The sequence below is a fragment of the Colobus angolensis genome, unplaced genomic scaffold, assembly GCF_000951035.1.
Source record: "Colobus angolensis palliatus isolate OR3802 unplaced genomic scaffold, Cang.pa_1.0 Scaffold152, whole genome shotgun sequence".
Lineage (NCBI taxonomy): Eukaryota > Metazoa > Chordata > Mammalia > Primates > Cercopithecidae > Colobus > Colobus angolensis.
The window spans coordinates 7,263,158-7,284,711 of record NW_012114622.1 but is presented as its reverse complement, the minus strand read 5'-3'; the positions used below and the strand labels follow the sequence as shown (position 1 = coordinate 7,284,711).

At 44.3% G+C, this 21,554-nt stretch overlaps 1 protein-coding gene across 1 annotated transcript in view; it reads right to left on the bottom strand.

Annotated features, from left to right (window-relative positions):
- Positions 1-21,554, bottom strand: part of KIAA1549L (KIAA1549-like ortholog) — a 134,188-nt gene that overhangs the window by 24,043 nt on the left and 88,591 nt on the right. Inside the window, exon 16 of the mRNA XM_011936378.1 lies at positions 5,717-6,067. Within this exon, the coding sequence (XP_011791768.1) occupies positions 5,717-6,067 (351 nt within the window). The remainder of the gene's footprint in view (positions 1-5,716; positions 6,068-21,554) is intronic.

The following is a 21,554-nucleotide window of genomic DNA, read 5'->3' as shown; positions in this document are numbered from 1 at the left end:
CCCAGGCTGGAGTGCAGTGATGTGATCTCGGCTCAGTGCAACCTCTGCCTCCCAGGTTCAAGCGATTCTCCTGCCTCAGCCTCCTGAGTAGCTGGGGATGACAGGCACCTACCACTTTGCCTGGTTAATTTTTGTATTTTTAGTAAAGATGGGATTTCACCATGTTGGCCAGGCTGGTCTCGAACTCCTGACCTATGATCTACTCACCTCTTCTTATCAGAGTTTCATAAGCCAAAACTACTAAATTGCAAGAACCTAGGATTTTGAATACCTAAGTCTTAAAACACTCAGTTTGATGCCACAAACAAGATTTCAAAGAAATGAGGTACATTTACACTCTGTGGATAGGAAGGAGAGGAGAGCCAGAGAGGAAGCAAGAGGTTAGATGCCAGTGGGCTTGGAAAAGGAGCCCTCTGTCCTGTCTCACCCTGGGGGAAGAGGTGGAGGAGAGGACATAAGTCCCATCAAAATTTGGGGAATCCAAAAGACAAGGGACCTGTATCTGCCTCTAGGAAAGGCCAGGAATCGGCAACAGCACAGAATTCCCCCTCCCTCCACGGGGTGCAGGAGAACAGTATGGTGGTATTGACGTAGACCAGAAGTGCCTTTAACAGTCCTGTGTGGTGGCAAAGAAGCCGCTGGAGAGGAGCAGGTGCGTGTGTGTGCACGTGTGCTTCAGTAAGAGAATGACAGAGCAAGGGACAGAGTGAGCTCACCTGAACACACACACAAGCATGGAAGGATGGAAGGGAAGAATCTGGTGAGGGCGTGTTGAGTAGGAGAAAGAGGATACAGCTATGCTCTGCCTGGATGAGCAACCCGAGAAAAGGTGGGAACAAGGGCTTCTCCGGGACACCAGGCGGAGTGGTGAGATGAGGACAAATGGGGACCAGACACTGCAGCCTTCCCCCTACCCAACATCATGTAGGTCCCCAGAAAATACGGAGGAAGAGCCTGAACTGAGACTGAGCTTCTGGCACGTGGAGAGGATCACAGAAAAAGAAAGTTACTTTTCTTGCCCATCTGAGTTTGAGGGCCAAGGATTCTCCAGCCTTCCTCTCCCGCCTTCCTTCTCTCTCCCTTATCATGCAGCCTTGCTGTATAAACTGTGGATTTTACTCACTATAAGGATTTTTCTAAGCTTATAAGGGTACTCATTTGCCAGAGGTATGTGACTTGAGGAAAGATGACTACGATTACTGGTTGAGCATCCCAAATCTGAAAATCCCAAATCCATGTCACTTTTTGGATGCCAGCATCCAAAAGTCAATCTGGCCCAGATAGATAGAATCATATCTGGCCCAGCTATGATAGAACAGCCAGCCTGCCTTCAAGGACTCCTGTGAGCTGGACCACACACTGTCAACAGTGACCGGTGTAGGTCCACTCCTTTCTGGTGTCCTCACTTCATCAAACCACCAATGACTTTTGTATAACCAGAGGCGGAAGCAGCCCCAGAATAACTGGCATTGAATCTCTCATGCCCTGGACCAGATGGGAGTTCAGAACAGATTCAAATTGATTTGGAGAAACACAAGAAATGTAACATTTCCTTTCTTTCTTTCTTTCTTCCTCTTTTTTTTTTTTGGAGATGGGATTGTTCTGTGTTGCCCAGGCCAGCCTTGAACTCCTGGGCTCAAGCAGTTCTCCAACTTCAGTCTCCTAGTAGCTGGAACTACAGGTGTAGAAATGTAACATTTCTTTTTTCTTTTTTTTTTTTTTTTGAGACGGAGTCTCGCTCTGTCACCCGGACTGGAGTGCAGTGGCCGGATCTCAGCTCACTGCAAGCTCCGCTTCCCGGGTTTACGCCATTCTCCTGCCTCAGCCTCCCGAGTAGCTGGGACTACAGGCGCCCACCACCTCGCCCGGCTAGTTTTTTTGTATTTTTTTTTAGTAGAGACGGGGTTTCACTGTGTTAGCCAGGATGGTCTCGATCTCCTGACCTCGTGATCCGCCTGTCTCGGCCTCCCAAAGTGCTGGGATTACAGGCTTGAGCCACCGCGCCCGGCCAACATTTCTTGAATCCGAGTGTTGAGGCAGAATGGAATTCATAGCTGATATATCTGCATATTTCATCATTAACAAAGGCTTGGAGGGAGTTGTTTGTTTTTATGAGGAGAGGAGGAAAAAAAGACCATAAAATTCCCAATTTTACCCTAACGGAGATGTCTCCCTTACTAGGGCAATGATAAGAACAGACAAAACTCCAACTGGGTAAGCTTCTTCTTTTTTTTTTTTTTTAAATAGAGCCAAGGTCTTGCTCTATTACCCAGGCTGGAGTACAGTGGTGTCATCATAGCTCAAGGCAACCTTGAACTCCCGGACTCAAGAGATCTCCCAACTCAGCCTCCCAAGTAGCAAGGACTACAGGCCCAGCCAACTTTTTTTTTTTTTTTTTTTTCGTAGAAACAGGATCTCATTATATTGCTCAGGGCTTGTCTTACATTCCTGGCCTCAAGCCATCCTCCACCTCAGCCTCCCAAAGTGCTGGGGTTACAGGCATGAGCCACAAAGCCCAGCCTTGGGTAAGCTTCCTTATAAGAAGATTATATTCCAAAGTTTGGATATTCAAGTTCTCATCAGAGCCTGGAAGATGTCCCTATAAGTCACTTTGGCCAGCGGGTAGAAAGAGTGTGGGATCTGAAGTTAGGCAGCTCTAGGTTCTAACTCCAGTTCTGCCATTTACAGCTGCCTAAACTTGGGCAAGTTTTTTCACTTCTCCAAGCTTCAGTTTCCTCACTGAGTACTTTGGGATAATAATATTGATCTCATAGGGTGGTTGTTGGATTAGAAGAGATAATTTCTACATAGCACTTAGCTGTGTCCAGTAGACAACGGGAGCTCAATAGATGCCAACTCTTGCTGTTATTGTTATTACCATTAATTCCATCTGTAAAGAGTCTAGTGGGGAAGATGTGTTAGCCCTGTTGTCTTTTTTGAAATCCCCTCCTCTGTCACCAACAGGAAGACTGTAGGATGTTTTCATTCTGCTTGGCACAGATCCATTATGACTGCTAGCAAAATTGGATTGGACATTAGATGTGGAGTCCAATTTCTTCACAGAGTTAACGGGTAAAATATGATCAAGAGTCTCCTGAACCGCACTGCAGAAATCCCAGGCCGCCGGCAATAACCTTTCCCATGATATAAATGCCATTAGCCTGGCCTAGTGTATTTAAACCACTAGCTTCCAATTATCTTCCAGCAGAGCTCAAAGCGCCTCCTCTTTAGAAGACAGAAAGTAATCACAGTTATCCTTCTAAATTGCCACCTTTTCTACGGATTTCCACATTATCATAGCACAAAAGGACTCTGTATGAGCTTGGGTTAAGAATCATTATTTATACTCTGTATTGTTAGCTATTTTCTCCTTTCCTGAAAATATGGACCTCATGGGTTGTTGATAAAGAAGGAAACCTTAATAACAAAAGAACTGCCTTTAATAATGTTCTGGTTCAGCCAGGCGTGATGGCTCACGCCTGTAATCCTAGCACTTTGGGAGGCCAAGGCAGGTGGATCACCTGAGGTCAGGAGTTCGAAACCAGCCTGGCCAACATGGTGAAACCCCCTCTCTAATAAAAATACAAAAAAGTAGCCGGGTGTGGTGGTATGCATTTGTAGTCCCTGCTACTCAGGAGGCTGAGGCACAAGAAGCGCTTGAACCTGGGAGGCAGAGGTTGCAGTGAGCCGAGATCATGCCACTGAACTTGTACTCCAGCCTGGGTGACAGAGAGAGAGACAGAAAGAAAGAAAAGAAAGAAAAAATAAGGAAAGAAGGAAAGAAAGAAGGAAGGAAGGAAGGCAGGTAGGTTAGTTTTAGTTTGACGACCCATCTCTCTGTTGTGTTATTTCACAGTCCTTTTCCGCTGTAGGTGGCTTCATTTATAAAATATACATAATGCTGATGTTTTTGTCCTTGCCACAAACACTAAGCCACAAGTATAACAAACAGAACCATTTAAGTTTTCATTATATGACCCACAATGGATTTTTTTTTTAGATGGTTTTACAAAATTGAGATACGACAGCTATGGGCCATCGTATCTTCTTACCTGTTGGAACACTTGATCTGGTTGTCTAAGCCTTTCTCTCTGAAACCCAGAACTCATCCCAGACTCCCAGAATCTGGCATCTATACATGCACAAGGCATTGTCTATCACAGTCTATGGTTTATAAAACTATGTCTTTTTTAAAAGATATATTTTAGATGCTATGGTGATGAATGAAATGCAAACTCATTAAAATTGTGATTTAAATCACAAAAACTTATAACTTCTTGGTTTTTTTTTACTAAGATCAAGTGTAAATTACAGAAGCTTTCAGTCATTGGATGTTTTTTCAAATATGGAAATATAATTGCTACTTAATAATCACAATATTCTTTTTTTTTTCAGAGACAGGGTCTTACTGTGTCACCCAGGCTGAAGTGCAGCCTCACAATCTTGGCTCACTGCAACCTCTGCCTCCTGGGCTCAAGCAATCCTCCCACCTCAGCCTCCCAAATAGCTGGGACTATAGGCACATATTAGCCACACCTGGCTAATTTTTGTTTAGATAGGGTTTCACCACGTTGCCCAGGCTGGTCTCGAACTCTTGAGCTCAAGCGATCAGCCCATCTCGGCCTCCCAAAGTGCCGGGATTATAGGCATGAGCCACAACGCCCAACCCATGATTAATATTTGTATAGCATTTACTATGTACCAAGCATTCTTACAGTACCTTACATATACCAACTCATTTAATCTTTACAAGTCTAGAAAGTAGCTTATTTTTCTCATTTGTAAAGACTTTAATTTTCCCAAGTTACAAAGCCAGGAAGTGGCTGTCAACCTAAATAACAAACTTTATTTTTGTCTCTAAAAATAATGATGTTTATTTGCGAATGGGTATTGCAATGGGAATACCCATGCCATAGTAAACTGTGTTCAGGGAGGTAAAGGAAGACAAAAGTTTTTAAAGGAAAAATAGGGAGGATTGCATAATTGTTTTGAGAAAAGTATTCTTGGCTGCAAAAATCAATGACAAGTGTGGTACCAGTTCAAGCCTGGACAGGCAGTTGCTGGACAGACGTCCTCGCACAAGTATTTTTTTGTGTGTAAGGCTGCAATGGCCTTTGTGCAAGATTGTGACTTTTGCAGTCTTTTGTGATAGTTCTTGCTATCAGGCATTTATGTATGAAAACCCTCCCTTCCTGGCCTTCCCTGGCTATAGCTATTTGCCAGGTTTTTAAAATTTTTTCATTTAATTTTATTTAACACGTGATTCCATTCTGATTTTGTCAACTTTCATCTGGTAGACCTGAGATTTAAAGTCGAGCCACCTGGCTCAAAGCCTGTGCGCTTAACCATCAGGCCACACAACCCCTTAGCATGTGGCTCTGAGATGCCTTTTGATATTTAAAGTGGGTCTCAGGCTTGAAAGTGTAGGAAACCACTAGTGCGTGAAGAACACGGTCAGCCATTTACAGGAGGGATATTAGAAAAGGCAATTCATTCTAAAACACATTATGGCTGGAGAGAAGGGATTGCCCACAGGAGTCAAAAGCTTAGGCTTTGGATCATGGGTGGAAGATGGGATGATGGGATGAAGGCCCAGCATAGTTCATCTCCAGATCCCAAAGCTTTTATCTGTAGAAGCCCCTGCTCTGAGTCTTCTGTTGGAACTCACTGGGCAGACTGACCCAATGATGGCAGGCGGGTGGGATGAACGACTTACCGGCCGAGGCAGGCTGTACTGATACATTTCTGGACGGTAGGTCGGCACCCACTGCACCCCGGCCCTGGGCCGCGTCATGGTCCCCGGAGCGCTGGTCACCACCTCCGAGTAGGGCAGGTGCTGGGCTGAGCCGTAGGCTTCTTGGTGCCGGCTCTGGCCTGCGTGGCCCGCGGACGCCAGGCTGAAGGCCTCCTCCAACAGCATGTGCATCTGCTGCCTGACCTCGTCGATGGATGGCTGGGAGCTCAGCGTGGAGGTCTCTGAATGGCCTTTCACCTGCCGAGACCTGGAATAGCCCCGGGGCTCATGAACTCTGTCAATGTTGGTTTCCTCTATGATTTCAGGCTCAGTCTGTGGGAGGAAACAAAGCCCATTGATGTGATAATTAACTTTCCTTCCCATGAAGGTGCTCCGCAATTTACTCTAAAACATTCACTTGAACAGATGCTGGTGTGCATCTGTGCTAAGTTAAATTATATTCTACGTACCCTATCCAGGAATTCACACTAGTGGGGTAGTCAGTGTCCTCTATCAGGAAGTCTACACTCTGGGTATCGGTGTGTACTTCAGTTGCCCATAGTCTGACCACCGCTGCAGGCTTTGCCTGTTAGTGTAACAGACTTGAGAAATGGCTTTCACTGATGACATTAATGGTACTCTCTAAAATATTTTAGAGACATTCCCCACCTCTATGCCTTCGGGTATAAGACCCTGGAACGTCTTGTAATCTACACCCAGAGGGGTAGCATTCTAGATTCACTCCCTAAATGGTCCTGTTTCCAGCCATTGGTTAAGGAAGTGCTCATTGCCTGATGCTAGTTATCAGAGAGAATAACAAAATCCTGCTTCTAGATCACGGCTCTTAAGGCATGGTACGCAATCAGAAGCTCTGGGGGCGAGGCCCAGCAATATGTGCTTTAATAAGCCCTCCAGGAGATTCCGATGCCCGTTCAAGTTTGAAATTCACTGATCTAGAACATTCTCCTGCCTTTCTTCACTGAACCTTTCATTCAGTGTGCACCTTCAGTACCAGGGTGGGCAGACAGCTGGGACTTCATAAGCTTCCAGAGCAGGCTGCATGGATGGTCTTGTGCTTGCCTGCTAATGAATGCTTGCTTCATAAGTGTCTGCTTTCTTGCTCTGAGGCTTCTCTGCCATCATTAGGTGGGGATGCCTGTAGGAGTTTATTCCACCAGTCTGGACATGCATGAATCTCAGGGTGCAAGAACACAAAAGGGAAGAGATAGGGACCGCCAAGGCGATACGGGGAGGCTGCTGCCTTGTGGCAGATGCCACAGCAATAGCCAGAAATAAAAGGTGCACAAAGAAGATAAAAGACAGTGTGTTCAAAACATTCCAACCGGGAGAGTTACTTTAACTTTTTGGTATTTCAGTTTCCTCATCTGTGAAATGAGGATAATACTGCCTCAAAGGCTTTTATAACGATTAAATAAAGGTACATCTAAAGATCTTAGAGTAGTAGCACATGGTAAAAACAATACTAGTTGCTGTCATCATCATCATCATCATTATTACTTTATTCATTCAATTGCACATATTTCCATGTAATTACTATGTATAAAGCACCCTGATGCATACAATAAGCACAGCAAGTAAATGTCATGAGGGAATTCACCCAAAATGGGGAGTCCTTCCCTCCTTAAATATTACACATGAAGGTCATAACTGCGTTATACTTCATTTTAAAAAATATATTTACCTTTTTAGCATTAAATTAATACATGCTCATTAGCGAAGAAAGTGAAAATACAGAAAGCACACAAAAAATATACATTTCTTGTCATCTTATCTCCTAGAGTTAGGACTTGGCTAAAGTTCAAGACGAAAAGTGAGGTTTTCTATCAGCCTCTAAGTCTAGACTTATCAACAAACATCTACAGTAAGTAATTTAAAATATGTACTATTTTTATACTAATAAGAGCAAGGACAGATTCTGGAGTAGAATGTAAAGTTACCTTTGCAATCATAAACAAGAACTCAAAGACATTTCATGCCTGGGTGCATGACCCCCAAACCCCTGGGCTGGGGGACGCATTGGGGCTCTTCTGCTCTTAGAGGCTTTTTAGAGAAAGGCTTAAGGTCACTGACTGGGAAACATGCTTCCTGAAAGCCAGCAGATCTGCCTGTTGAGATGTGGTTTTGCCTGGAGATACCTTCTACAACAGCAAATGCAACTCTTGAAAGTTATGTTCTTCACAATGCATAGAACATTCAAAACTGAATTGCAGAGCCCGAAGGGACTTTAGGAGATCACTAAACTCAAGCCCCGTTTTACATATGGGGAGGTGACTTATCTGAAGTTACTCAGAGGCAGGCAATGGCAGAGGCTCCTGCTCCCAGCTCCTGACCCGCACACATCCTGCAGCACGGCACTGCCTCTCATGACAATGTCCTGCTCATGCCGGTTGCTAGCCACACAAGGCCCTTCCTCCCGACATCCAGAGTCTCCCTGATACATAATGGAGGCTCAATGCTAAACTGCTCCCAGGTGGGAGATTAACAGCACAGGGGTGAGCTGAGGTACGATTTCCCCACCCCTGAGCTGTGCTATGCATTTCCAGCCATATTGGTAGATCTATTATCACATGAATTTATAGTTGTGCCTTAGGGCAAAAGCATCCTCCGTAGCAACATTTCCCTATTCCCACTGCCCCAAGAGCTCTGGGGTGGGTTAGTACTGGGGGTGTGTGAGTTCCTTCAGTAAGGTTGGTAGGGAACAGTGCTAGGCCACCGCACATATATGTGTTATACATATACACACATATGTAAGTGCTACCTTTGCTGGGAAGGTAGACTTTTTCTCCAGGCTCCCACTGCCACCGACCCCATGACCCCCGAATGGAGATCAGCCTCTGCTTCCCCCATAAGGTTTCCATTCCGCATGGGGAGTTCCCTTTAACTGGAAGGTCCAAGTATGCTCTCAACAGGCTTGATCAGGCCACCAATCATCACTCGATAGCTACAGATAGAAACAAGACTAGCTCTCATTATACCTGGGCTTCCTCTCATCACACTTGGATTTCCTTAAAGTGTGACTTCCCCAAGACCGATACTCCCTGAAGCCATTTCACTTCTGTTTCTCAGAAGCCTAGCACAGGCACTTGGCATTTAATCAAGCTTTGTGAACTTAAACTGAAATAAATTCTGTCCACTTCCCCTTGCTAGGTATAAGTTCTAAATTTCTTTTCAAAGAGTCAGTACGTCAGTATGTTCAATTCTTTGCCTTCTACTTTTAAACTTAACTTCCTCATAAAGAAACTTTTTTCAATTACCTGCTCTACCCTGACTCATTCCAATTACCAACTCCACCCTGACTCATTCTGATTACCTGGTCCACCCTGACTCATTCCGATTACCTGGTCCACCCTGACTCATTCCGATTACCTGGTCCACCCTGACTCGTTCTGATTACCTACTCCACCCTGACTCATTCCAATTACCTGCTCTGTCATAACCATTTTTCCCACCAAACCACTCAACCCGTCACTCTTTAGCCAATCGGAATTAGTTTAGCCTGTGTGGTCTAACCTTAGCCAATAGGGGAACGACACAGCAGCAGGGGCCATGTGCGTCAGGGATAAGAACCCCTTCTCCTCCCTTATCCAAGTGTGCGCTCACCATTGCTCCATCTGTAAGGGTGCACCCTTCTATAGAAGTAACTTGCCTTGCTGAGAATTAAAAAAAAAAAATTTATATTCAAGTGCTAATTCTTTTGCAGCACTGAAACTTTATTTATAACACCCTTGAGGTGGAAGTTGAGGTTAAGATAAAAGGCCCACTTTCCCTAACACATTTCCTCCAATGTTAATGAGTTGCATGACAATAAGAAGTCGCAGGAACCCCATAAGCCTCAGGCTCCTCATCTGTAAAATGGGAGAGTTGAACTACGGTCTGACATTTATGTTTCTTGGACTCTACTTGCTCTAGGAGATGCCATACTGCTCCTATTATCATCATCTTTGGGGGAAATCTGACATCCACTCATGAAGGGAACCATCCCCTGCACCTCCCACCCCACCTAAAACATATGAATAGTGATAAGTTTGTCCTTTTGCTTAACAGACAATTATTGGTTTCAACCCTGTACTAGGCCCTGGGTTGGGGGTGATGGATACAATAATTAATAAGATAGTGACCCAGCCCTCAAGGAGCTCCCAGTCAATGGGAGGAAATGGATAATAGCAACAGCAATAATAGCAGCTCATCTTTATCAACAGCTTACATGCCAGGCACTGTTTTAAGTACTTTATACATTTCAGCTCTTTTCGTCCTTATAAGAACTTATAAAGTAACAACTATGAATATTGCCACTTTACAGACAAGGAAATTAAGGCACTGAAAGAAAAATGTGTTGCCCATAATTAGCAGAGCTGAGATTTGAACACAGAAAGTTTGATTCCGGTACCTAAGCTCTTACCCACTCTCTATATATAAAGATCCATTACCATACTATAGCTGTGGGCTCTGACAGAGTCAAACAAATTTCTATGACCAGAAAAGAAGATAAAATATTTATTGAGATAATCTACCTTATAGATTACTATAAGGATGAAAAGCATCAATGTATAAATACGAAGCACTCACAGTATCTGGCACATCAACATTTGTTTAATAAACATCAGCTGCAATTATTATTTTTGCTGTTATCTACCTCCTCCCATAGACTGAGAACTCCTTCAGGGTTGGGTCAGTGTCTTATTTATCATTGTATTCACAGCCCCCAATCCGGGACCTTGTCCAGAGGTGAAGCTGTAACTGTCTGTTCAATGAACAAACATAATAGGTGCTCAAATTGACTCACGGACCTATGGTGTGCCAGCTCTGTGCCACCTTTTCCATGTGGGTTTCCTCACTCAGCCTCTCAGAGCTCTGCAGTTGTGTCCATTTTCAGATACGAGATATCACATCGACTGGCTGAACTTGCCCTAAACCCTTCTCCCTCACTGGCACATTTCTGAAAATGCCTTTTGCTTTTATTTGACAAAAGAGGGGAGACAGGAGCAAAGACAGACCTCCCAGTGTTGGCTGACAGTTGGCTTGGGTTGGGGCTGTATCTGGGACAGAGAATTTATTTTTAAACCTCTTTAACTTGGAATGGACCATACTTGCTTCTATGACTTCCCATTCTTGAAAAGGTCTGAGAAACTCATTTTTTTCCAAAAGCTATTTTTATAAACTAATCAAGATATACTTCAATAAAAATTCTAAAAATATTCATCAAGGAATGTCTGTTCATGGTAGGAAATTAGAAAACACAGATAAGCAAAAAGAAGAAAATTAAAATCTACTCTAATCCGATCACCAGAAATAACTACTGTTAACGTTTTGACCTCGTGCACATCCTTCCAGATGTGTTCTACGCATATGAAATAGGATGAGGATTATGAATACTAAAGAACTGCCAACGGCCTATGAATACTAAAGAACTGCCAACGGCCTCCCCACTGCCCCAGGCCACTACAGAGAGTGTGGGCTTGACCCAGGTCAGTTTCTCCCTCTTCCACTTCCAAGGAGAGCCCACGCTTTGCCACACAGATTGTGTGTGTGATGGAGACCAGGAAGTGGGGATGGGCAATGAGAGGCAGAAGAGGTGTGGGCTGCAGAATTTTATGGTGAGATTTTCAAGAGAGGTGCAGAAGCAGGTGTGGCATGTAAATGGGAGAGGAATTAAGGGAATTTAGAAAGTTTTAATGACTATTATGTACTTGCCTTCTCACATATAAAAATATAAGTAAAGGAGTAGAGGTATTCAAAAACTACTTTTGTTGGCAGAGTTCTTTTGACTTAGATACTCTCTCAGACCAAGCTGTTTGGGTCATGATTTTATAAACAGAATACATACACACATATACATATATATGTAGGCATATATATACACATATGTAAACACACACACTTACATATGCGTGCATATATAAGGTTTTTTAAAATGACATTACATTAATACACTATTCTGAAACCTTTTTAAATCAACAATATTGTAAATAAGTATCTCCATGAATAAATAAATATATTCATAGAGAATAACTTTAAGGACTTCATAGTATTCTAATGAATGGAGTTTTTAGGCTACCATATATTTAACAGTCCACTATTTTAGATGTTTTCCTAATATCTTACTATATGAACAAAGCTGGAATAAGTATCCTTGTGTTTAGAACTTTGCATATATGTCTGGACGCAGTGGCTCACGCCTGTAATCCTAGCACTTTGGGAGGCCAAGTCAGGTGGATTACTTGAGGTCAGGAGTTCGAGACCAGCCTGGGCAACATGTTGAAATGCTGCTTCTACTAAAAACACAAAAATTAGCCAGGTGACATAGCGCATGCCTGTAATCCCAACTGCTCCGGAGGCTGAGGCAGGAGAATTGCTTGAGCCCGGGAGGCGGAGGTTGCAGTGAGCCAAGATCGCACCACTGCACTCCAGCCTGGGTGACAGAGCGAGACTCCGTCTCAAAAATAATAATAATAAAAAAAGAACTTTGCATATAATCATGAGTTTATCCTTAGGTTCAATTCTAGAAGGAGAATTACCAGGTGAGAGGATATACACGTGATTATAGTTTTGGAGAGTTATGGTATATCAGAACTCAGCAGCAAAGGCCACAGTATTTAGAAGACATTTAAGCCATTCTTCCTCCATATATGGGCCCCTGGTCTTGTGCTTCATGGTGGCCACTGGATAGAGCAAGCACCTGCAATTCTTTCAATGTTGTTTTAAAATGAGCGAACCAGTCCAACACATCTAGGATGGTACACACAGTGGCTAAGTACCCACATGACTTCATCCTCTCTTTGAAACACCATGAGAACAAACTTGAAGGAAATTATAGCCCTGCTGGGAACCCCAAGTATCTTCTTCTTAAAAGATATTCCAAAACAATTTAGTCCTGGGGCACATTCTGTAGCTTTAAGTATTATTCAAAATTAAAACTACTATCTTATCAGACAACTAATGGAAAGACAAGCTACCAACCACAAGAAAATATTTGTGTCCACAATATATAAATAGTTCCTACAAATGAATAACAAAAAGACAAGCAACTCAATTTAGAAATTGGGCAAAAGGCTTGAAGAGCTACCTCAACAAAAGAAGACACAAAAATGTCCAATAAACACATGGAAAGATGATCAACATCATTTGTAATAAGGAAATTATATCATTTCACATTCAGTGGGATGGCTAAAATGAGAAAGATTAATAACAACAAATGTTGGTGACGTTGAAGACTAAAATTAGAACTGTTATATTGCTAGTGGGAGGGGCAGCAATGCAAAAACTTTGTAAATTTGACTGTAATTTCTTAAACATATACCTACCCTATGACCCAGAAATTCCACTCCTACATATTTATCCAGATAAATGAAAACACTTGTTAAGAAAACACATGAAAATGCTTATGGCAGTTTTTTTTTCATACTAGCTTCAAACTGGAAGCAATTCAAATGTCCAACAATAGGATAATGGATAAACAAATAGTATTATATGTATACAACGGAATAGTACCCAGTATAAAAGAGAATAAAATACTCATACATGCAATAACATAGATGAGTCTTGAGTGAAAGAAGTCAGACACAAAAGAGTACATACTGAATAAATCCATTTATATGAAGTTCAGGCAAAACTATAGTGGTTTATATCAGACAAGTGGTTGCCTACGGGTGAGCTGAATATTGACTGAAAAAAAAAAACGTGAGGGAGTTTTCTGGGAGTGATGAAAACATTTGGTATTTTCATTGGTTTGGTGGTTGTAAGGGCATACACATTTGTCAAAGCTCATCACATTGTATACTAACAACCTGTACATTTTTACCATATGTCAATTTTCCCATAATAAAAGAAACATAATGGGTTGACATAGGTAGCTTGATGTGGATGGTCAGGGAAAGCTTCTCTGAGGAGGTGCCATGTTTTCAGACCTGAAGGAGGAGAAGAGGTTGCCCATGTGATGGTTGTAGGAAAGCTTATGAAAAAGCCCAGAGGTGAGAGAGAGTGGGTAGTGCTTGAAAAAAAGAAAGGACTGTTACAGAATGAACTGTGTCCCCCACAAAATTTTTATGTTGAAGTCCTAACTCCCAGCATCTCAGAATGTGACTGTATTTGGAGATGGGGCCTTCACAGAGATAATTAAGTTAAATGAGGTCATTAGAGTGGACCTTTGGGTCAAAAGGACTGATCCTTCTAAGAGGAGGAAATTTGGACACAGCATGTATAAAGGGAAGCCGATATGAAGGCTCAGGGAAGAGATGGCCTTTCATAAACTCAGGAAAGAGACCTGGAACACATCTTCCCTCATGGCCCTCAGAAGAAACCAACCCTACCAACACTTTGATCTAGAACTTATAACCTCCAGAACTGTGAGAAAATAAACGTCTGTTGTTTAAACCATGCCACCTAGTCTGTGCCCTTAGCAAACTAATACATGGATCTAATACATGGCTGAAGCCCTAATTGTTAGGACATAGGGCTGGAGAGGAAGGCAGGGTCCAGATCACGCAGGGTCTGAAAGGCCATGGTAAGAAGGCTGGACTGTTGTCAAAGGGCAATGGGAAATGACTGAAGAATTTCAAGCAGGGAAGAAATGTGACTGGAATTTATGGGAAGCCAGTTAGGAAGCACTTGCTTGTGGCTATTGCTGTAACCCAGGCCAGAAGAGACGACAGGGGCCTGGGTAGGGTGGTCATGGACAGACAAGGGGTGGGTGAGTTCAAGATGTATTTTGGAAGAGAACTGGCAGAGCTGCTGATAGATTGGATGTGAGGGTGAAGGAAAGGCAGGAGTTGAAGCCAAGACTTTTTACCAACAAGAGGAACTGTGCTACCCCGGTCTCCTTAATGGTCTCTGAGCTCCCCAAGCATGTCTGGGCCCTTCCAGTTGCTGTACTTTCTGCCTGGAAAGCTCTTCCCCTGGGGCCAGCATTTTAGGTCTGCTCAAAAGTCACCTCCCTGGAGGGCCCTGCCCTGTCCAAGCTATTCAGAGAAGCTCCTGGTACTTTCCACTGCCTTCCCTGAGTTATGTTCCTCCATAGCCTTCCCGACACTGTGCTGTACATCTATGCGCGTGGGTGTTTGTTGTCAGTTTTCCCTAGTGTAATACGTTAGTCTCCCTTATCTTCAGGGTAAAATTTTGTTTCAAGACCCCCACTGGATGCCAGAAATTGTAGAGAGTAATGAATCCTATATACATGATGTTTTTTCCCACACAAACCTATAATAAAGTTTAATTTATAAATTAGGCACAATAAGAAATTAACAGCAATAGCTAATAATAAAACAGAACAATTATAACAATATACTGTTCACAATTTCATGGGTAGAAGATTCATTCTTGGCTGGGCACGGTGGCTCACGCCTGTAATCCCAGCACTTTGGGAGGTCGAGGCTGGTGGATCACTTCAGGTCAGGAGTTCAACACCAGCCTGGCCAACATGGTGAAACCCCATCTCTATTAAAAAGGCAAGAATTAGCCGGGTGTGGTGGTACATGCCTGTAATCCCAGCTACTTGGGAGGCTGAGGCAGGAGAATCACTTGCACCCACGAGGCGGACGTTGCAGTGAGCCATTATTGCGTCACTGCAATCCAGCCTGGGTGACAGAGCTAGACTCTGTCTCAAAGAAAAAAAAAGATTCATTGTTACCAGAGATTTTAGCAACCTTGGGATACAATTTTTTTTCTTTCCTTACTAAGTCAGCAACTCTCACCTATTAAAGGAAGCACTACAGAGCTTTTCTTTGTCATATCCGAATTGCATTATCACTCTCGCCCATTGGAGCCACCGTTAAGTAAAATAAGCGTTACTTGAACACAAGCCCTGGCATGCTGCGACAGTGACTGACATCTGGGTAGCACAGACTTTATCCTTGTTGACCAGGATAAGCTGGACAAAGGGAAGACTTCTGTCCTGGGTGGGATGGAGTGGGATGGCGTTAGACTTCATTACACTACTCAGAATGGCACACAATTTAAAACGTATAAATTGTTTATCTTTGGAATTTCCCATTTAATATTTTCATACCATAGTTGACTGCAAGTAACTGAAACCACAGATAAGTGGTGACTACTGGATAAGCCCCATGAGGGCAGGACATTGTCATGTTTCCTGCTGCATCCCAGAATGGCGTGTGGTAGAACATGAATAAACACTCATTGAATGAATGAGTGGAAATGAGTCTTAAAAGTCCGGAGAATTCCTGTTCAAAAGTCTTTAACAGTAAAAGACATTCCCATGTGTCTAAAATGAATGAAACAGTTTTATCTAGAATGGGCTTAACGAAGAGGGATAAAGGGCTCTTGAGGCCACTTATTCTAGAATTTCTTGAGTTAGGAGCCCTAAAGTGAACAGGGGTTTTACAAACCCACACTTTCCACAAGTGGGTGTAACGTCACTTTGCCTCACCTTGGTACTTCATTTCTGGAGCACAGGAAGTTGAAGCCCCTCTCCAAACCCTGCCCCAAAGCCCTGATTTTCAGCTCACTGTCAATCGCAGCTCCATCCTGCAAGAACAGATTCTGAACAAATTATGCAACTTCATGGCAAGGGCCCAGAGACCGAGTGGGGGTTTCAGCAAGATAAATTCCTGGGCCATCTGGCCATGATGAAATGTATCTGGCTCCATGTCCATTTTTCTTTTCCACCAATTGGAGTCCTTTGGGCCACACAAACAGTGCCACTTCTCTCCATTTAATGCCTCCTCTGCCCACTGCAAGTGCTGCCTGTTACTGAGGAAGCAGAGACATATTTAGAAAGTTGCTTCTGGAAACCACATTTCAGGGAGTTCTCACTTCACCAGGTGGGAAGAAGACCATGATGGTATAGGAGCAGAGAGACCTTTCCTATGAGCCTGCATCCCAGAAGCTTCTCTAATAATAAAGTGAGATTGCTTGCCCTCAGAACAGGCAGTGGGGTTCAAAATAATGGCTTGATGACTTTTCTGCAAAGGTGTGCAAATGGAATTTTTTAAAAATGTCAGCAAAATTTCAGATTTCATTCTGATGCCTTTCCAAAGGATGATCTACCATCACTCCAGTGCTATGGGATGTGAGGACAGCATGCTGTTTCTGTGTTTCAGGTGGGTAGAAAAGACATGAAAGGGTCTCTCATAGACTTCTAAGGAAATAGGGACATCCTTTCAGAGAGTGACCCATAATCAGAGTCTCCACTGAGACCATGAAGATGGGACAGGCAAGGATAAAAGAAGATGCTCCAACGCTCTTAGCCTTACTCACTGCCCTCAAAGCAAAACATCTTCCCCATGTAACAGAAGTCTCAGTTGCCAGCTCAACTTCCTGTCTTTCTTCCCCCACAACTTGCCGCTCTCTAAGGAGCAGGGGAAATTCAATCACTGAGCAAGATCCATTTGCCTTGAGTTGCAACCACTGTCCCACCCTGTGTTTGCAAAACCATTATCTTAAAGGTCATCTCTGGAAGTGTGGCCTTGTACTACAGCAAGGTGGGAGAGGTCCCAGGCACCCTTCACCAAGTCCATCTCTTGTCCGGTCATGCTGAAGAAAGGCACCCTTGGAGGAGTACAGTCCTCTCTTTGGTGTGTGACACAATTCAAAGCAGTAAGTGCAGGCCGGGCATGGTGGCTCACACCTGTAATCCCACTACTTGTGGCAGGCCGAGCTGGGTGGATCACTTGAGGTCAGGAGTTCCAGACCAGCCTGCCCAACATGATGAAACCCCACCTCTATTAAAAATACAAAAATTAGCTGGGCATGGTGGCACATGCTTGTAATCCCAGCTACTCAGGAGGCTAAGGCAGGAGAATTGCTTGAACCTGGGAGGCAGAAGTTGCAGTGAGCTGAGATCACACCACTGCACTCCAGCCTGGGCGAGAGACTGAGACAGTCTCAAAACAACAACAACAAAAACAGAGTAGTAACTGCTAGAAAAGAAAAGAAACAGGAAAAGGAGAGTTATCGCCCTCTCCCTCCTGGGGAGTTACAATAGCTAACGTTCACTGCCTGTTTTCTACATGCTTTGTCTGCATTAACTCATTTAATTTCCACAACATCCTCAGAAAGTAGGTACCACTGGTATCCCCATTTTACAGACGAGAAAATAAAGTGCAGATAGGTAGGTAACTGGCCTAACTTCATGTAGCTCGTAAGTAGCCTAGCTCCATAAGCTATGAGGACAGCCCCTCCAAGGTACTACCTGTGAACTTCAAGAACAATATATAAACCACAGTCGTAATCAAAAACCTCTTAAAAAGGAATCAACCCCAAAGTAAACACATTAAGAATGGCTTTCTCTCGTGGAAAGTTAATTTGCATTTTGCTTTCTAGGTGAGTCATCACCTGCTTTTTTTCATCTTAGCTGAGCTGGCACTGCAGGGAGCAAGGAGACTGGGAGGATCTCTCCCATGAGTCAGCACTATTCCACCACAAACAGGCTCTCCCTGCCATCCACTCAAGTCTGCCCTTTCGCCTCTTCAGCTCTTGAAAAAATCAGACAGATGCACAAAATCCCTCTATCACTCTACTTGTGTCCAAAACATGAACTTCTGACTGCAGCCTGGACTTCCAGAGCCCACAGTGAATAGTAGTCATTACACAACACCACGCTGTTCTTTCCCTTCAGAAAGGGCCAACCAAAGACAACAAGAGGGCTGGGCGCAGTGGCTCACGCCTGTAAAAATCCCAGGACTTTGGGAGAAACAGGCGGGCAGATCACCTGAGGTCAGGAGTTCGAGACCAGCCTGGCCACTATGGTGAAACCCTGTCTCTACTAAAAATAAAAATAAAATAAAATAAATAAAAAATAGCTGGACATGGCGACGGACACCTGTAATCCCAGCTACTTGGGAGGCTGAGACAGGAGAATCATTTGAATCCAGGAAGTGGAGGTTGCAGTGAGCTGAGACCGCACCATTGCACTCCAGCCTGGGGAACACTAATGAAACTCCGTCTCAAAAACAAACAACAACAACAACAAAAAACAAGAAGATGACAACAGGATGAAACTGGAGGGAAGAGTGACATGAAGGAGACTGTTGGGTGTGCTCCTTAAAATGCCCAACACAGTGCTCATGTTTATAATCCCAGCACTTTGGGAGGCTGAGGTGGGAAAATTGCTCAAAGCCAGGAGTTCTAGACCAACCAACCTCTATGGGCAACATAGGGAGACCCCATTTCTACCAAAAAAAATTTTTTTTTAATTAACTAGGCACAGTGTCACTCCCCTAGTCCTAGCTACTTGGGAGGCTGAGGAGGGAGGCTCGCCTGAGCCCAGGAGGTTGGGGCTGCAGTGAGCTGTGATTGTGTCACTGTACTCCAGCCTGGGCGACAGAGCAAGATCTGTCTCTCTAAATAAAGAAGTCCAACTACAAGTGTTCCTCAAGCAGCAGGTACTGTAGCAGGCACTGTGATGGCCTCGGCATATATCTCCTCTTCCTGTATTCTAGCCGGGGGGGCTAGCTGGGACTAAGCTGCCCCAGCTCCATCGCTGGGGACTGACCAGGTTAATTTAATCAGTGTAATCTCCCTGCATTCATTGCTACAGTGGTTCATGAAGGGGTGGACACTTGGCACATGATGGTCAGTCAGAGTAACCCCCATACACCTTGTCTGGAGGTTGGGAAAAGAGAATTCTCTCTTGCACTGGTCCATGCAGGATGTAGATATGAGGCCTGGGATTTCTTACCAGAGTCCACCTGTGGATGCAGCCAACACACAGGAGAACACAGAGCTGTGTCTAATGCAGAGGAACAGACTGGGGCCTCAACCAAACCATGCCTGGATTTACCGTAAACAACTTATCCCATTCAGGTTTTAAGATGATTTAAGTTGGGGTTTCTGTTACTTTTGCCAACACAGTTAGTTGAATAACCACCATCGACAGTGAACTCCAAATGGCAATGGAAATCTGCCTAAGGTTCTGATATTCGGTCAAACCTAATGTGTATTTGGCTCAGAGGTAGAAACATGCCCTGTTTTTTCAAGTCTCAGCTCAGGAATCACCTCTTCTGGTTGACACACTTGTTGGTTCATTTGCCCAACAAATAGAGACACCGCATCTATTATGTGCCAGTTCCTATTCTGAGTGCCGAGGTTTCAAGCATAAATAAAACATGACTCCCGTCCTTGAGGAGTTGCATGGGGAAATAATACAAGTAAACCAACTAATGGGAGTTGGGGGCAAAGGCTTTGATTGGGGTGAGTATCAGGGTCTGCTGGAACACAAAGGTGGGGCCCATAGGCATAGGAGCCAGGAGAAGGTGCTGGGAAAGGTCATGGTTAAACCAAGTTCCAAAAGCACTGCCTAAGTCAGTAGTTCTCAGCCAGGAGCAGGTTTGCCCACCAGGGGACGTGTGCAATGCCTGGAGACATATTTTGGTTGTCACAGCTGGGAGGGGCTTCTGGCATCTCATGCATGGGCACAGGCCAGGGATGCTGCTAAACATCGTATAATGCACAGGACAGTGCACCGTGTGAAGAAACTCCACAGCCCTAAGCGTTAACAGTGAGGAGATTGAGCAGCCTGGGCCTGGATGAAGCAGGTAGGAAGGGAGATTCCAGGCAGAGCGATGCGTGCGTGCAAAGATCTGGACATGGGAAACCACAGGACAAGTTTGGGGAAGGTGTTCAGGCTGGAGCCAAGGGGGTGGGTTAAGGAGTGACAAGCGTCAGCTAGAAGGGCATATCTAAGCCAGCTAGAGCAGAAAAGTCCTCAGCTGGGAGCTTAGAGTCTGAGTTTTATCCCCAAAGCTATGGGGAGCGCCTGGAGGATTTTGAACAAGAATGTGTGTTTTAGAAGGATTTTCCCGGCAGCTGTCTGGCAGCTCAGCAGTGGTGAGTAATGGAGACTGTACTGGGCAGTGGCTATGGGACAGACAGGAAGGAACAAACCCTCAGGAGCACTCCCCCTTCCCATCCAAGTTCATTGCCACAGCATGTTGCATGTGCCTCTACCTCTCTCCTCCACTAGTGTGTCATTACCTGGCCATGCACGAAAATGAATACATCTTTCCCTTCTCCACACACAGGCCTCACACAGGTAGGTACAGTGGAATCTCACAGAAGCCTTAGATGCTAATGCTAATGCCAGCCGGCAGAGTAGGTAAAAATCATATAGAGAAAAGCCCTTGAAAATCTCTTAACTCATCCACTTAGTGTAGCGCATGTCGCCCTGTGCATATAACCTTATACGGTAATAGGGAAAAAGAAACATATAATCTGCAACGTACAATATAAACAAAATACATGCAAAAGCTAGTTTCTTAGCTTTATTTAAATTTTGTTTTTTCTTTCAGGGCTCGTATTACTGAATTTACGTACATTAAGTGTGCATATGCTGCCACGGTTCCAACGCACTCAGTAAATGTTTGCTAGAAGAAAGAAAAGGAATGGCAATTCCCAAGGGGTGTTTTCATTTGTCACTGGCCTCCAGCTCCTGCAGGGGCTTGGCAGACATGGGTGGCCCAGGAGTGCATAGGATTGTAAGGAACTAGTGGACTCTGAGCCATACTGCTTAGGACTAGAAGATGGATTCCCCCAGCTGCTGGGCACACTGCCAGCTGTCAGCCCTCAGATGTCAGCTCTTGCAGGGAATTGCCCTTGGCTAAAGAGAACGGCCTCACCCAAGGACATCCAATGACTGGTCCATTCTAGAATACATATGCACAGCTGCTTCCCAAACTTGAGACAACTCTGCAGGGCCATCTGAGCTGCAGAGCCTCCATGGGGTCAGCTGAGGCCTTGTAGTGTCTGTACCATAGCCCAATTTTTTTTTTTTTTTTTTTAGGCAGAGTCTCGCTCTGTCGCCCAGGCTGGAGTGCAGTGGCCGGATCTCAGCTCACTGCAAGCTCCG